This window comes from Nelumbo lutea, chromosome 7 (genome assembly GCF_056320005.1).
Source record: "Nelumbo lutea isolate HS-2025 chromosome 7, American lotus-T2T, whole genome shotgun sequence".
Classification (NCBI taxonomy): Eukaryota; Viridiplantae; Streptophyta; class Magnoliopsida; order Proteales; family Nelumbonaceae; genus Nelumbo; species Nelumbo lutea.
The window spans coordinates 33840004-33854167 of NC_142690.1; the positions used below are offsets into that span (position 1 = coordinate 33840004).

General features: G+C 38.9%; 1 protein-coding gene across 27 annotated transcripts in view; it reads right to left on the bottom strand.

Annotated features, from left to right (window-relative positions):
• Nucleotides 1–14164, bottom strand: part of LOC148846038 (CMP-sialic acid transporter 4-like) — a 109856-nt gene that overhangs the window by 30848 nt on the left and 64844 nt on the right. For all 27 annotated transcript variants that reach the window (XR_016101754.1, XR_016101758.1, XR_016101755.1 and 24 more), the window contains 4 exons: nucleotides 13015–13074; nucleotides 12770–12892; nucleotides 12238–12315; nucleotides 3050–3119 (listed from right to left, as the gene is read on the bottom strand). Coding sequence is in view for 21 of the 27 variants with exons in the window: in XM_088953034.1 (XP_088809160.1) it covers nucleotides 3050–3119; nucleotides 12238–12315; nucleotides 12770–12892; nucleotides 13015–13074 (331 nt within the window). In the remaining 6 variants the exon portion in view is untranslated. The remainder of the gene's footprint in view (nucleotides 1–3049; nucleotides 3120–12237; nucleotides 12316–12769; nucleotides 12893–13014; nucleotides 13075–14164) is intronic.

Here is a 14164-nt window from a genome sequence, read left to right on the forward strand (position 1 = left end):
CCAAGCCCAAATCCGCCAAGACTCTACGCGGGTTCCTCGGTTTGACAGGATATTACCGCAAATTTGTACAGAATTATGGCGTGATGGCTGCCCCATTAACCAACTTGTTGAGGAAGAATGCCTTTCATTGGGACAATGCAGCTGACACGGCTTTTGAAAATTTAAACAATGCCCTCTCCACCACTCTAGTTTTGCAATTACCAAACTTTGATCTTGAGTTTACAGTTGAGTGTGATGCATCCGGAATAGGGATTGGCGCCATATTACAGCAACAAGGGCACCCAATTGCTTTCTTCAGGCGTAAACTAGCTGATCATCATTTGAAATTGCCAGCCTATGAATGCAAATTGATTGGGTTAGCTAGAGCAGTCCAACACTGGAGACCATACTTGTGGGGAAGATCATTTGTTGTCAAAATTGATCACTATAGCCTCAAATACTTGTTGGAGCAGCGACTTGTTACTTCTCCCCAACAACATTGGGTTAGCAAGCTGCTTGGATTTGATTTCCGAGTGGATTACAAGGCGGGATCTTTAAATCGCGTTGTAGATGCATTGTCTAGGCGCGAAGCAGACACTATGCTCCTTTGTGGGATTTCACGTCCTCGAGTCACCTTATTGGATGACATCAAGAAAGAGATGCCACAATCAACAGAGTGGACGACTCTTGTTCAGAAAATTCAATCTGGAACTGCGGACTCCAATTGGGCCCTTACAGATGGGCTTGTGATGTATAAGGGTCGGATATATCTCCCGGCTGATTCCTCTTTGATTCCCTCCATCATCTCCAATATTCATAACTCCACCCATGAAGGTATTCAGAAAACACTGTATCGCGTCCAAGCTGATTTCCATTGGCAAGGTATGAAGGCTTCTATCAGGGACTTTATACAAAACTACTCTATTTGTCAACAACAGAAATGGGAAAATCTGCATCCAGCTGGTCTTCTTCAGCCCCTTTCGATCCCAACGCAGATATTGGTCGATATTTTCATGGATTTCATAGAGGGACTACCCAAGGTTGGGGGAAAATCAAGTCTTTATGTAGTGGTGGATTGCTTCTCTAAGTATGCCCATTTCATCCCTCTTTCTCACCCGTACAGCGCTACTTCTGTCGCCCATGTCTTTTTCACTCACATTTTCCGTTTACACGGGCTACCAGAATCTATTGTCAACGACAGGGAACCGGTTTTTACCAGTACCTTTTGGAGGGAATTGTTTCGGTTAAATGGTACCACCTTAGCCTTTTCTTCCGCTTATCATCCTCAATCAGATGGACAAACTGAGGTGGTGAATCGAACGATTGAGATGTATATCTATTGCTTTGTTGGGGATCAATCGAGACAGTGGGTTGATTGGCTTCCTTGGGCCGAGTATTGTTATAACACTGCCTATCATTCTTCTTTAGGAATGACACCCTTCCGAGTTGTCTATGGCCGTGAACCTCCTCGTTTGTTGTCCTATGAACCTGGTACTCGTTTGGAGGAGATTGATCGTTCCTTACAGGAGCGAGATGTTCTTTTGGCTGCAATTTCTCTTCATTTACAACAGGCACAACTCCGCATGAAGCAGGCCTATGACCAGCATCATCAGGAATTGTCGTTTGAACCTGGGTAGTTTGTTTGGTTGAAACTTCAGCCTTATCGTCAGAGCTCCTTGAGCCACAAGGCTGTTCCTAAATTAGCTCCTAAGTTCTATGGGCCTTTCAAGGTTTTGCAACGAATTGGTGAGGTTGCATATAAGCTGGAACTTCCAGAGCACAGTAGGATTCATGATGTTTTCCACATTTCCTTGCTCAAGCTGTTTAAGGATCAGTGTTCCCTCATTACCACCTTTGAAGGAGGGCAAAATCATTCCCCAGCCTCAGTCTATTGTTCGCTCCAGAATTAATCGAGGAGTTGTTGAAGTTCTGGTGAATGGGCCAGCTTACCATTGGCTGAAGCTACCTAGATTCCTTTGACTGTGTTTCAGGACACCTATCCTGAATTCGAGCTTGAGGACAAGCTCTTAGTCCAGGAGGGGAGTAATGTTTGTGGATGCTTTTATTGGAAAGAAATACAGCCGCAAACAGCAGCAGTGATGGACGTTAGATTCAGTGTACCTATCTTATCTCTTAGCTAAATTCAATGTTCCTATCTTATCTCTTAGGTAAGTTCAGTGTTCCTATTAATTAGGCAGTAGCATTATTATTTCCTATTTATTAGGAAGTTTTCCTAAAGAAAGACTCTTTATCTTCTTGTAATTTCCTATTTAAAGGAGCAGATGATATTCATGAAAATTATCGATATTTTCAGTCAAGAAAGAGCAGAGGAGAGTTGGTGGTCTCTTTAACAAGTCACCATTAGGGCGCTAAAGATAGGTTCCTCGAGAAAAGGGAGAAACAAGGGAAAACAAGAAGTTTTCTCCGCTAACCAACCTGTGACGAGATCCTATTCGCGGGCCCTTAACACCAAGGATCTCTTTTATTCTTTTTGTCGTAAAAAATAAGAACTACACGAGTGCCCTTAGTAGGGCGTCCATCACTAAAGATAGCAATAAAAAAACAATAAAAAAAAAAAGAAAATAGGCCCACTACCTACTAACACAAGTCATAAACATAACTTAAAGAAAAACAAAGAAACTAAGGCCCATTCGGCCTATTATCTCTAGACTCCCCCTCAAGCTGATTATAAAAACTAAGGACTACAGAATTGTACAAATTCTGCTGAAAGTGTACATCAACTACAATTATAAAAAATTAAAAAAAAAAATACAATGTGATATTGGCTAGACACAGTTCTGATATGAAACAGGTAATACCAAGAAAAGAACTTCCAACACTGCTTTAATGGACTAAAGTTTGTTTACATGAAAGCACTGCTTCTCTATTAATTCAGTAAAGATTTAAACAGACCTAAATGAAAATAAATTGAAAAGATTCATAGGCCTCTTTCATCCATACACATATGTACATAACAAACTACTAATACGTTTACTAGTTTAAGAAAGGGCAAGATATCTTTGGATCAGTCAAAGATACCTGCAAACCAGAATTGTTAGTTTCATCGTACCTTTAAAAATGGCAGTTCCAAGAATTGCTATGAAGTTGAATATAGCACCATATCCATATAAAAATAAATTCTGCAAACCAGCCAATTCTTATTTATCATGTCTTGTTACATCTGAACTTCAAAATTAAAAAAAGTAAAAAATAAAACTGAACAAATCCATACCAAGTTTCCAAACGTCCACTCTCCCAGGAAAAGTAATGAAATATTGGATATAGCAATTCTAACTTAATATTTGCATAATCACTTGAAATTTGATTGGTGGGATTAACAGGGCAAGTAAAAGTTCAAGGGTGGGGGGGGATAAAACTCAAAGTAGATAATCTGCATGCATGGTGGGCCCAATATCATAGTATGTGTCAGAAGTATTAGTTTTATATGTACTTTAGGCACAAGGGAACTATTATAATTTAACTTTATTTTAACCACTCTAACATAAAAGGGGTTCGGGCACTGCCACACCCTAATCATTGGATTCTTCTCACGTTTTCTTCTCTCTCATTGACTTCCCTTCCTTCCTTTAGTCTTCCTATGACAATTGACATGGCAACAGAGCATTATCTGCCATAGAAAAGACTAGTTTTCATCATCTTCCTCTTTTCTTTATGCCTGAATTGAAGAGAATAGATTGTTGGTGGAACAACAACTCAACCTCATTTGATCAGCCTCTCTTTCTACTTTTTCATTCTTTTTCTTTCATCAGAAGACAAAAGTGCTTCCTTTATGATCTGAAGTGGTGATTGAATCTGGTAGGGCTTCATGAGAACATGGTTTGTAAATTAGATAGTGATGAACATTTCACCAAGTAGAGTTGGAGAAACTTCAGAGATATTTCACTAATTTTACTAAGATATTTAGAGAATCTAAGAAATTAGAAAAGTTTTCTAGAAACATGGAATTAGTTATTAGAACAAGAGATCATTAGAAAAAATATTGTAGAGAAGATGGGCCGAATGGCCCATAGACTGTCATTTCATGTTATGTTATGTTTCTCTCTGTTGTGGGCCTTATTCTGGGCCCATACTCTGTAATATTATGTTTTTTGTATTTTCCTGCTCACTCAAGGGCCTCTCTGTAATTTGTCAAAGATTAACTTATTAATAAGATGTTTAGAGTGTTAGAGAGAGGTTAAGTTCGAACTTCTTACTCTCTAACACTCATTGCCGCCAGCTCTCTCTTCTCTTCTTCTCCTGTTTGTTCATTTTCTGGTTTGCATCTAATCTCAAACAGCTCCATACATCAAGTGGGTTGTTTTTTCAACTTGGTATCAGAGCGGGCCATTGCTTGGCGTGTCCCTCATGTGGTTCTAGTTCAGCCAACTACATGAGGAGGTTCTAGGGATGAAAGTTTACAGTCATCCGCCTGGTTCTTAGAGGTCATTGGAGGGTGCCCAAGTTTCTATACACTTGGAGAAGGGTTCGGTGACTAGGAAGAATCAGAGAGCAAGTTGTTTGGCCTGATTTGAAATCAGAGAAAAGGACTTTCGAAGTTATCTTAGAGAACAAGTGTTCGGCCTGGTTTATAGTTCAAACCAGAGACTCTCTTGCTGTAAGTCTTTTCTCAGTTCTTTGCTGAGTTATTTTTTGTTATTTGGGAGGACTGTTAAAGCATTCAAAACACCTCCATTCGACGCACTGTTGCTGGACTGATTTCTGGGTTATTCTGGAAGTGTGGTTCGGCTGTTATTGGGATTCCAAACTGCCAAAAAACTGATCTAAATTGAGTGGTACAAGCCTCTACTTTAGTTCAGCTGCTTCTTGGACTTAGACAAAGTGTTCTTGAAGTGATTTCTGCTTGTTAACAGTGAAGTGTTGACTGTTGCATAAATAGTGTTTGTAAAAAGTCCTCTTAGGTACTGTGGACTGTTTTCTTTGTTCTCCTTGGGAAATTATTGTTGGGAACCAAGAATACATATTGTTTGGAGGCCTACTGATTGTTCCTTGAGGGCTGAATCAGAGTTTCTCCTCTTTGAAAGTGCTGCCACCGAACTTGGTTCTCACGGCTGTCAGTTCTGAACTGAGTTTGTGTGTTGTTGTGTTTGCTATTGTTTCAACTCAATCTGAGTTCTTTGAAATCAGATCACTTTTAAAGGCCTGCCGAAACCCTAATTGAAGTTGTTACATAATGAACTTCTCAGAAACTGAGAACAAGAGCACTGCTGAATATGGACATAATTTGGGAACTACAACTGATTACTTGTTGGCTGTAACTACAGTTAAATTGGATGGAACCAATTATTTGGCCTGGTCACAATCCGTAAAAATTCATATTTGCAGTAGAGGAAAGTGGGGGTTTATCTCTGGGAGCAAGAAAGCTCCCCCAGAGGAGGATCCCTCTTATGAGAAATGGGTGCAGGAGAATTACATAGTGATTGGGTGGCTTGTGAACTCAATGCAGCCACAGATTAGCCAACATTACTTGTGAATGAACTCGGCTAAAGAAATCTAGGATAGTGTTGCAGAAACTTACTCCCAGAAGTTAAATGTTGCCAGAGCTTACAAACTGAGAAGTGATATGAAGAATCTAAGACAGGGGGAGAAGTCACTTGCATCATACTTCTCAGCCCTAAAATCTATATGGCAAGAGATTGATTTGATAGAGGCCGTGACATGGGATACCCCTAAGGATGCTGAAACATATAGGAAATTGGTTGAAAGGAATAGGGTCTTTGAGTTCTTGACAGGGCTGAATTCTGAATATGACATTACAAAGCAAAACATCTTGTCCAAGGAAGATGTTTCATTCTCAAGCATATGCTTTGGTCAGCAGTGAAGAAAGCAGGAGGCAAGTGCAGGTTCAAGGGGTCAGTATCAATGATCATTTTGCAAATATGGGAATCAAACCCAAAGGGGTTACAGGAGCCCCCAGTGGCACAGGAAAGAAGGAGGTGGTGTGTGAATATTGCAAGAAGCCGAAACACACTAAGGACAAGTGCTGGAAATTGCATCCCAGTCTTGTCCCTATCCGATTCCAGAAGAAGAATGACAGTAGAAAGACAGGAAGTGCACATACAGCCACAAGTACAGATACAGAGTTTGAGTCTGCAAGTGCACAATTGGAAGCCATGAAAGCTAATTATGAGAAGTTTGGAAGGATGATCAGCCAGCTTGAAGGTGTAACTTCATCATCCAACCCTTCTGGAAGTCCAGCCACCTCTGCATTTGCTCACTCAGGTATAAGGGCTTCTGCTAACCATGCATCTACCTCAGGTAATCCCAAGACCCCTTGGATCATTGACTCAGGTGCTTCTGATCACATGACCAACCTTTCCACTTTGTTTGTGTCATATGATTTGCTTCCTAGTCGTGACAAAATCACCTTAGCTGATGGTTCTCTTGCCCCCATTTCTGGCAAGGGAACTGTCAAGCCTACAGGCTCTTTACTTTTATCTTCCACTCTTCATGTACCTAAGTTAAATACCAACTTGTTATCTGTAAGTAGCTTGACCAAGTCATTGAATTGTTGTGTAACCTTTTTCCCTTCTCACTGTGTGTTTCAGGACCTGAAGTCTCGGAAGGTGATTGGGAGTGGCCATGAAGCGAATGGAATATACTTGCTCGACACCCCTGGCCAATGCTTTGATCATCCCAAGAATGCTGCTTTTGGTTCTACTTCTTCAGAGTCAGTCAGTCAAATTATGTTGAGTCATTGTCGGTTGGGTCATTTACCTTTTTCTGCTTTAAGTCATTTGCTTCCCAAACTGTTTAAGGGAGTCAGTGTGTCCAGTCTCAATTGTGAGTCATGTCAGTTGTCAAAGCATTGTAGAAAAAATTACCCTGTGAGCAATAAAAGATCCTCTTTTCTTTTTCATATTGTACACTCTGATGTGTGGGGGCCTTACCACTTATCCTCTATGGGGGGCTACAAATACTTTATCCTGTTCATTGATGACTTTTCTAGATTCACTTGGATATACTTAATGAAATCCCGAGACGAAGTCCCGAGACTTGTGAGGCAATTTCATGAGCTTGTTTTGACTCAATTTGGTACCAAAATTAAGGTTTTCAGATCTGACAATGCAAAAGAGTATTTTGAGAAGAGCTTATCCTTGTATCTCTCTGACATGGGGGTTATTCACCAAAGCTCCTGTGTTAGAACCCCTGAACAAAATGGAGTTGCTGAGAGAAAAAATAGACATATTGTTGAAATTGCAAGGAGCCTTTTATTTGCCTCACATGTTCCCACAAGATTTTGGGGTGATGCCATCCAGGGTTTTAGGGTTTAAATCCCCCTTCAGTCTTCTTCATCCAGATAAGGATCTCTTTCCAATTCCTCTTCGTGTGTTTGGTTGTACCTGTTATGTTCACATTCCAAGTGTGCAGAGACACAAGTTTGAACCAAAAGCCCACAAATGCATCTTCCTCGGTTACTCACCCACACAAAAGGGTTATTGTTGTTTTGATCCAAAGACTGGCACCAGACATGTCTCTATGGATGTTACCTTTGATGAACTTTCTCCTTTTTATGGTTCCTCTCAGGAAGGACATTGTCAACAGGGGGAGAGTCTGTCACAAGTTTTTGCTCTTCCCCTTCCTGTCCCAGTTCAGTCTCTTGACAAATCTGTATCCTCACAAAATGAATCAAAGGAGGATCAGCCACTTCATTCCTCTTGTCCTAGTGCTCCTATTTCTTTACCTCCTCGTCCTACCCATAATCCCAAAGTGTATCAAAGGCAGAGATCCAGGAATGAGCAAGTGGTTTCCCTTACAACAAATGAGGCTCATACCCTCCCAATCACAGATGAGATAACAGGTATTGCTTCAGCTCCCTTGGAATCCCCCTTCCCAGATCTCGATGTCCCCATTGCTGTTAGGAAAGGAAAGCGGAAGTGTACTGCACACTGCATTTCCAAACACCTTTCTTATGACCTACTTTCCCCTTCATATTGTGCCTACCTCTCTTCAGTTGCTTCTAACCCCATTCCTAGGTCTGTATCAGAAGCTCTTGGGATTCCAAAATGGAGAGATGCCATGCAGGCTGAAATGGATGCTCTACATGAAAATGGTACTTGGAAGGTGGTGGATTTGCCTGAAGGGAAGGATCCAGTTGGATGCAAGTGGGTTTTTACCATTAAATACAGGGCAGATGGGACTATTGAGAGGTACAAGGCCAGACTTGTTGCAAAGGGCTACACACAGACATATGGGATTGACTATCTGGAGACTTTTGCCCCTGTTGCTAAGATGACATCTGTGAGGGTTCTTTTATCTCTGGCAGCTCACTTTGATTGGCCTCTCTATCAGTTAGATGTAAAGAATGCATTTCTGAATGGTGACTTACATGAGGAGGTCTACATGTGTCTTCCTCCAAGAATGTATGGGAAAGATATGCAAGGAAAGGTATGTAAACCGAAAAAATCTCTTTATGGCCTCAAACAATCTCCTAGAGCCTGGTTTGAGAGATTTAGAGCTGCACTTGTTAAATTCGGCTATGTTCAGACACAGTCAGATCATACTCTTTTTGTGAAGAAAAGTGGGTCTCTAGCAGTGTATCTCATTGTGTATGTTGATGACATTATAGTGACTGGTGATGATGCCTCTGGCATTCTGGGCCTTAAGTCTTTCCTCCGTACAGAATTTGAGATTAAGGATCTGGGGGAGTTGAGATATTTCCTTGGCATAGAAGTTGCCAGATCCAGGGATGGGATTCTTATTTCCCAGAGGAAATATGTTCTTGATTTGTTGTCTGAAACTGGAAAATTGGGTACAAGACCAGCTGCAACTCCTATTGATATGAGTCACAAACTTTCAGCTTCGGATGGAACTTTGTTGGAAGACAAAGGGGTCTTTCAGAGACTTCTTGGGAAGCTTTTGTACCTGTGCATGACTAGGCCAGATATCGCGTATGCTGTCAGTTGCATTAGCCAGTTCATGCATGCTCCTAGAGATACCCATATGGCAGCAGCAGAACGGATTTTGTGCTATCTGAAAGGCTCTCCAGGAAAAGGAATTCTATTTGCCAAACATGATCATCTAAAACTTGAAGCCTATATTGATGCTGATTGGGCTGGAAATATTGATGATAGAAGATCTACTTCAGGGTATTGCAGTCTGGTGGCTGGTAATGTTGTCTCTTGGAGGAGTAAGAAACAAACAGTTGTGGCTCGATCCTCCGCAGAAGCAGAATATAGAGCCATGGCACATGATGTTGGGGTAGATCATGACAAACCCATGATGTTGTACTGTGATAATCAAGCTGCCATCAACATTGCTCACAACCCGGTACAACATGATAGAACCAAACATATTGAGGTTGATAGACACTTTATTCGTGAAAGAGTCTCCTCCGGTGAAGTGTGTCTTCCATTCATTACTTTTGAAGGACAACTGGCAGATTTTCTCACCAAGGGCATTTCCAAGGCAAGGCTTCAACATGACACTGGCAAGCTGGGCATGATTAACATCTATGCTCAGCTTGAGGGGGAGTGTAGAGAAGATGGGCCGAATGGCCCATAGACTGTCATTTCATGTTATGTTATGTTTCTCTCTGTTGCGGGCCTTATTCTGGGCCCATACTCTGTAATATTCTGTTTTTTGTATTTTCCTGCTCACTCAAGGGCCTCTCTGTAATTTGTCAAAGATTAACTTATTAATAAGATGTTTAGAGTGTTAGAGAGAGGTTAAGTTCGAACTTCTTACTCTCTAACACTCATTGCCGCCAGCTCTCTCTTCTCTTCTTCTCCTGTTTGTTCATTTTCTGGTTTGCATCTAATCTCAAACAGCTCCATACATCAAGTGGGTTGTTTTTTCAACTAATATAATTGCACATATAAGACTCGAAAAACCATAGCTAAGAATTGTATAAATCAAACAGGAAAGAAATTACAAGACTGTAATGTCAACACTCTTGTCTGAATAGAGAGAAGAACAAGAATAATCTTAGAGGTGTCAAGAATGAATGACTCCCACCTCAAAGAGTCTCTTATATATTAAAAGATATGTACAATTACAAGAATGCCCATATAAGGCTGAAAGAGAAAAGAAGAATAAGCACAAGTAATGTACAACAAGGACTATACTAATAAGATACATCAAGTTATAGAGTCTCCACATGTAATAGGTATATTCTCTTCAACTCCCTTTTGGTCTTTAGCCATCTTCTTTTCTTTATATATGTCAATTACTTGGCATCGTAACTTTTGTTTTTATTGTTACTATATTTTTTTATTAGATTGAGAATACACTTTTGTGGTTATATGCATTTTTCTTTTTCTCTGCAAATATAGTGAATTATAGTGACTTAGTAAGTAGAAAGCCAATTATCATAACTTCCTATTGGTTCTTTTAGGAAAATATTTTTAAACAATTACAATGATTTTACTGAAATATGGAATTTTTTAATAATATTCTAAAAATTTAAACTTTAAATATATAGCCTATCAATGAAATCTGAAATATCGCCAATATATTGGCAAAAAATCAGAGAAATTTTGCATACCAAGTTTCCTTACTGCCACCTAGAAAATGGGGATATTTTAGTGATATTTCGCCAAATATTGTCAATATTACTAACCATGCATGTGAGATCTCTGTTGAAGCCCTTTGATTGTGGTTCAAAGTAGCAGAAGTTTTGATGGTGTGCACAAATGTAATTCTTCTGTTGTGGCCTAAGATCCACAAGGAGTATTCCAAACGTCTTTCTGAGGGCTAAGAAAGCTATCTGTCATCAAGAAGTGTTCTGGTGCTACTCATGATATCTTATGAGGAGCTTTTTGATGTATTATATCATTATAGTCCTTATTGTACTCTATACATATTCTTACTCATCAAGCCATGCTTTTAGTATTGGGAGTCGATGGGTTTACACCATCAAGCTGAAGTCGATGGTTCCTTAGATACAAAGCTCATCTTATTGCTCAGGGGTACACATAGGAATATGGTAAGAAACGTTTACCCCAGTTGTCAAGACTATTATAGTTTGTGTTCCCTTGGCTCTATTTGTCAGCTAAAGGAGACGGCATACTTGATACCCCCTCCAGGATACTGTAGTGGTCCCGCTCTTGTCTGCCAACTAAAGAAGTCGCTATATGGACTGAAACAGACTCCCCAACCTAGCTTGAGAAATTTAGAGATGTCATTGTTGTTGTTAGATACAGTCAAAGTTCCACAGATCCTCTCTTTTTGTCTAAAGAAGCCTTAGTGTGTTACGGTTCTATTTTATGTTGATGATATGTTGTTAACTAGGGATGATGAATGAATTTGAGAAATTTAAGTCTCTTCTTTATAGTTCTTTTCATATGAAAGACTTAAGTTCTCTTCTTTATAGTGCTTTGCATGAACTCTCCTAAATAAATGGTGCGTTGTGTCAGACATGCTCGAGTCCAACACTCTACGGATTCTCCAAGGGCACTTCTACATAACATTTCCTTTTTATTTCCTAGCTTATTGAACAAATGAACAGTTAATATACAAGGTGAGTCCATTTTTTGCATCAAACATCAATTAGAAACAAAGGCTACAATTTTTATGTTATAATGTTTGAATTCAATATGAATCATTTTAATAGTATCTACTTTTCCATAGATGTGGCTACAAGTCCATTTTTTCTCATCTTTCTGACTCAGATTCTGGGATACACATTGGATCCCAACTCCTATGTCCATGCAACACTGACTAGTGCCTTGAACAGTACTTAGAGGGCTGAACAATAGAGTACAGACCGCCAGATTTTTTAAAGGCTTTGGGAAATTGACTTGTGCAGCTTAGAAACGTAAAATGGCATGATCAATATCTTAAACTCAGTTATTGGAGAGTCTTAGCAAGCTGGACATGATTAATATCTATGCTCAGCTAGAGGGGGATGTTGAGATATATGGAATTGTGTGAGTTACTTTAATCAGGGGTAAACATGTAATTTCATGAAATGATATTTAAACTAATGATGTTGTCAATAGAAGGACTGAATTCTATTAGAACAAAATCCTTTCCGTTCCCATTTTCTCTCTGATCTACGCTTTCTCTTGTTTCTCCTTAAGATCAAGCAACAAAACACTCATCTGAATCACAAAGTTGATTTCTTTGGAAAGCAAATACAAATAATCCAGGCCAATGGACTAATGGGAAGAAAAATACGAAGCATATTATAAATAAGTGGAGATTATTTTCTTAACAGATCCAACCACAATACCATGAAGCCCCAGGTTATTTTCATCCACCAGGCCTCAAGCACATTAGATAGTACTGAAGAATCACCTGAAGATAAATACTTGTCTCAAATTGACTCTTCAATGCATATTCATTGTAAACAGAAGCCAAAGATGGAACAGTAACCTGTAATGTGAATAGCCATTGTTAAGCATTATCTCCAAAATCTTTTACAAAGTTTATCAGAGATTTTTTTTTCTTTTTGACAAAAAAACAGAGACCAATATCAGTTAAGCCACTAGCATATGAAATGCAAACAAGAAGCTTATTGATACCATTTTATTTGTATATAAACATATAAAATGCAATGAACTATTTGATGATTATTTGCAAGATAACTATCCTAACAAAGTGAATTGAGCATTTGAGAATTAGATTATACACTAAAATAGAACACTAAGAACATCCGAATGTGATGGTAATACATTGATCACAAAACTTCAAGTGGACAACTTTAGAGGAGACTTACACCAAAGTGGGCATTAACTTTTAACACCAGGCTAGTAATAGAATCTAGATCCACAATAAACTCATGATACCAACCTCGGTTCCAAAAAAGATTATGCAGTATATTACTTACAAAGATCAACGTATATAGGTATGCACCAGTTGCAACTGGAAGACCCATAGCAGTTGTACCCTCGGGTAGTGACCGGAGCTGATTAACACTAATTCCAATGAGCAACAGAGCCAGAGCCTCCCACTGTCACAAAATAATGAATTGGAATATGTAATAAGACACCGATTCATTTGAATTAGTTTGCCAATTGGATGGTTAAAAGACCAAATGTATAAAAAGGAGATCATTTAGAATTTCAAGCTAACCTGAATTGTGGAAAATCGTCGTCTCATAATTATCTTTAACAGAACAGCAATAACCAAAACCTGCAAATGTTTGCAATCCTCAAAAGAAAATTTACATGAAATACCCTGACGCCTAAAGACACTAAAAACCTATCACGAGAGATAAGGATATCCTTATATTTCAACAAGTAGAGAAGTAGGAAAATCCAAGTACTCTTCATATGATAAAACAACTACAACAGTATGAAATATTAATAATAGTTTTGTTCTCTCATTGGTAGAAAAACCACCTTCTCTTTATAATAGCACCTTATTAATTAAAAGAGAACCAAAAGCCATAGCTTCCTACATAGAAGGAAGAAAAAAGGGGAGCCGAGCCAGAAAAGCCACAAAAATGGATTGGGTTAGATTTCACAAAAAACTCCAAAACCAACACCTGTTTAGTGACAAACAATCAAGCAGCATTATTTTATACTAAAAATAAAATGTATTGAACGAAGAAAAAAAGTATAGCAGCGGATTGAAGAAGCACTACCTCGTTGACCAAAGGATATTTTCCTAAAATTTGAAGGTCAAGACTTGAGAGTAAGGTCTATGGATATATTGAGGCCTTTTCCATTATAAAATCTTTTTTTTTTCTCCATGAACTCCCCAACCTTTCCTACTCTATAAAAGATCAAAGCTTTTACAGTTTTACTGAGAAGCCACTATGAGGATAAAGTAATACTGGTGGGATGCTCCAATAAAAATGTAAAGATTAGTGTCTATCCCCTCTTGTGGTTATCCTTTGCTTGATGAGTAATGAAAATGCAAATTCCTTTATCATTCCTTTGTGTTATATATGGAATCTGTAGAAAGATTGGACCAGATGGGCCTTAACTTGCTCCTATTAATGTTTTATTTCTAAGTTGTTTCTTTCTTGTATTGGGCCTCAAGTATATGAGCCATCTTTTATTTCTTTTTATTGTTTACCAACTCAGCAGCCCTATTGGAGCATTCATGTAGTTCCATTTACAGTTAGTATTCACAATTAATAAAACAGATTGATAGGGCTGAAGGGAATTACGATGGACTGAACTCTTCATCTCACTCTTCTCTCATCTCTCTCTCTTCCTCTACTTGCTTTGTTCTTTCTTCCTTTTGTTGTTTTTCTTTTATATTCACAGCATTT